The 3012-nt window shown below is 36.7% G+C and overlaps 1 protein-coding gene across 1 annotated transcript; it reads left to right on the top strand.

The window, feature by feature from the left end:
• Positions 121 to 1975, top strand: LOC104787174 (glycine-rich RNA-binding protein 3, mitochondrial-like). The gene is made up of 4 exons (XM_010512707.2): positions 121 to 539; positions 898 to 1046; positions 1156 to 1224; positions 1353 to 1975. Exons 2-4 carry the CDS (start codon positions 911 to 913, stop codon positions 1754 to 1756), a joined length of 609 nt encoding a protein of 202 aa, XP_010511009.1. The 5' UTR covers positions 121 to 539; positions 898 to 910; the 3' UTR covers positions 1757 to 1975.

Below are 3012 nucleotides of genomic sequence, written 5' to 3' on the forward strand. Positions count from 1 at the left end.
AGAAATAATGAACAGTGTAAATAAGATCAGGCCTTCTGATCTTATTTTAGATCAGTTCTTCGGGTGATCTAAGGGCACGTGTCTGAACGAGATTGGTTGGAAATTCTTTTCTCTTTGTATCATTTTCTTTCTCTTCGTTCGGGTTTTCGCGATTTTTTTTCTTGTTCTCTCCGAAGAGGCGAAACGGCGAAACGCCGAGAGATTTCTTCGTCTCTGATTCCGGTGTGTTCCGACCACTTCCGGTGATCTCTTCTTCTCCTCGTCTCCTCGTCTCCTCGTGTCCACCGATCTCGTCCTCTCCACTGTCTCCTCTGTCTCGCCAAGTCAACCGATCTCTTCGTCTCCTCGTCTTCTCTGTCTCCTCTGTCTCATCTGTCTCCTCCGACTTTATAGACAAGGTAAGCTCCGGCAATAGGTTATAGACAAGGTATACCTAATAGATCGTGAAACTTCGCTACATAAACCTCGGTCAAGTAGGGTTTTAACAAAATCGAGAAATCTCACAGAGGAAAGCGAAGTATTGAGTATTGAGTATTGAGGTACTTTTCACTCTTCAAGCTCATTTCTTTCTCATAAACCCTAGTTTGTTCTCAGCTTTAGCTCTTGTATAAGGTTATCTCTTCTCTGATTTTGAATGATCTCTGTCATTTTCATCGACTTTTAGTTCCGATCTTTGCTAATGATAACATATCTGCTTTGTGTACTGATTCTGAATTCACGTTTTGGTTCCTTGTAAAGTTTGATTAGGCAAAACGAAGAGTTCGTATTTAAAAAGCCTTTGATTTAGTAAGTATAACACTTGACTATGTATATGAGTAGAAAAAGAGGAAATGATATGATCCTTACTTTTTAATTTGAGTTTCCGGTGACTAAAGTATTTGTCTTTTTCCATCTTAGTTATCTAAAAGAGATGGCTTTTTTGAGTAAATTCGGGAACATATTGAAGCAGACAACGAACAAGCAACTCAATGGTCAGGTTTCTCTATCAAGCCCTTCGCTTTTTCAGGCTATAAGGTGTATGTCATCTTCTAAGCTCTTCATTGGAGGTGAGTCTAGTCTAGCTTTAGAAACTGTGTGGAAAATGAAGAATTGGTTACTTACTTTTTGTTATTTCGTTACCAAGTTTGTGAATTTTGTTTTCTTTTCTGTTGTAAGGTATGGCTTATAGCATGGATAAGGATAACTTAAGAGAAGCTTTCACTAAATATGGTGAAGTCGTTGAAAGTAAATAACTGATCTGTTTACTGTTCTTGTGAATGTTATTGTAGTGTGTTAGTGAAAAAATTAGACACTTGTTTGTTTCGTTAGTTGCCTTATGCTAACTCAGCCTCTGTGTAATTACAATGCTGGAGGCTATGGCGGCAGTGGTGCGGGTGGCTATGGAGGCGATGCTACTGGTCACGGAGCTGCTGGTGGTTATGGTGCAAGCGGTGGATATGGATCTAGCGGCAACACTTACGGTGAGGTTCCAAGTGCAACTGCAGGGGCTGTTGGTGACTATAATGGAAGTAGTGGTTATGGTAGTGCCAATACTTACGGTAGCAACAATGGTGGGTTCGCTGGAGATAGCCAGTTTGGAGGAAACCCTGTTGCCAACAGCTCGCAGTTTGGTGGTGACAATACTCAATTTGCTGCCGGTAGCCAATTTGGCGGTGAAGATCAATTTGGAAGCATGGAGAAAAGTGAAATTAAGATGGAGAATGGACCAGTGGAAGGAGATTTCGAAGATGACACTGATGTTGCCAAAAGAGCTTGAAGCAAGTAGCAAAAGATGTTTTCAAGACTTGGTGTTTTCATATTAATTTTTATGATTAGTAATAGTTATCTGAATTTTCCTGAGGAAAACACTTTATCTAGTAACAATCTGCTATTTCAATCTTGAAAATAAGTTGTAGTTTGAGATTGTTTCTGAAGGTATCTATTGAATTTTAAACAAAAATGTGAGCTTTGTTTCATTAATCTATGTATTAATCTATGTATATTTGGAATATTTAGAATAAATTTGGTCATTAATCTATGTATTAATTAAATAAAATGTTTGTATTGTTTAATTAATTAAGTAATATGTTTGTTTTTTTTTGAATTTTAGTAAAAGTTTCATAAGTTTGCAATTAAAATGTTATTTTATAAATTTTTATAATTGTAATATGTTTAAGAATATTAATAAACATTATATTATTAAATAGTTTTAAACATTCTTACATTATTTATTAAACATTAATCTATGTATTTATCAAACATTTTAAAATCTCTATAAGAGTATTATATTATTAAATCTTAAGATCTTATACATGTTCTTCCAATAACTTACTTCTTAACAAAAGTTCTTAACTACTGATCTTACATTATTTTTACAATATTTTTCCCCTAAGAACACCCTTACCTGATCCCCCTATAAACATGCCCTTAGTGTGTTTACACCCGTGTTACAGGTTTGGGCGTATGAGTCCATCAAATGCTTTGGAGAATGGTTTGGGAATGCATCAGCTGAAGATGGTGGCATACCGATGCTTCAATGGGGTGGAAACCGTACACGTTCATCGCTAGAAACCGCAATTGCTGAAGAGATCAAAGGCTTGGTGAGGTAAGGTTTAAATCTGGTTGAGTGATTGTTTAGTAATGGACGAGTTATGATTTAGTTATGGCTGAGTTATTGTTTAGTAACGGCTGAGTTATGTTTTAGTAATGGCTGATTTATGCTTTAGTGTTGACTGATTTATGATTTAGTGTTGGCTGAGTTAAAACTTACTGATGGGTTTCATAATCTCTTATGTTACAGCTGCGTGTGATTAATATGGTTATGAAGGAAAATGGCTGCGAGCTATTTCATTCGTGGCCAGAACAAGAAGACCACCCAGCAATCGATCGCCTGATCGAAGACATACATATGAATACGTTTGTTAAAGGTTTTTGGGATGTTAAGGGGAGTGATAAGAAGAAAAAGAAAAAGAAAGCTGAAGCAGTTGTTGAGTCTGAATCTCCTCCCGCAAAGAAGCGGAAAGTCCAGAAGAT

Source organism: Camelina sativa, chromosome 5, assembly GCF_000633955.1.
Source record: "Camelina sativa cultivar DH55 chromosome 5, Cs, whole genome shotgun sequence".
NCBI classification, from domain to species: Eukaryota; Viridiplantae; Streptophyta; class Magnoliopsida; order Brassicales; family Brassicaceae; genus Camelina; species Camelina sativa.

Coding starts and splice junctions, on each gene's coding strand:
- LOC104787174 (XM_010512707.2), top strand. CDS start 911: ATGGCTTTTTTGAGTAAATTCGGGAACATATTGAAGCAGACAACGAAC. Junction 1,047..1,155: donor TTCTAAGCTCTTCATTGGAG/GTGAGTCTAGTC, acceptor TTCTGTTGTAAG/GTATGGCTTATAGCATGGAT. Junction 1,225..1,352: donor ATATGGTGAAGTCGTTGAAA/GTAAATAACTGA, acceptor ACAATGCTGGAG/GCTATGGCGGCAGTGGTGCG.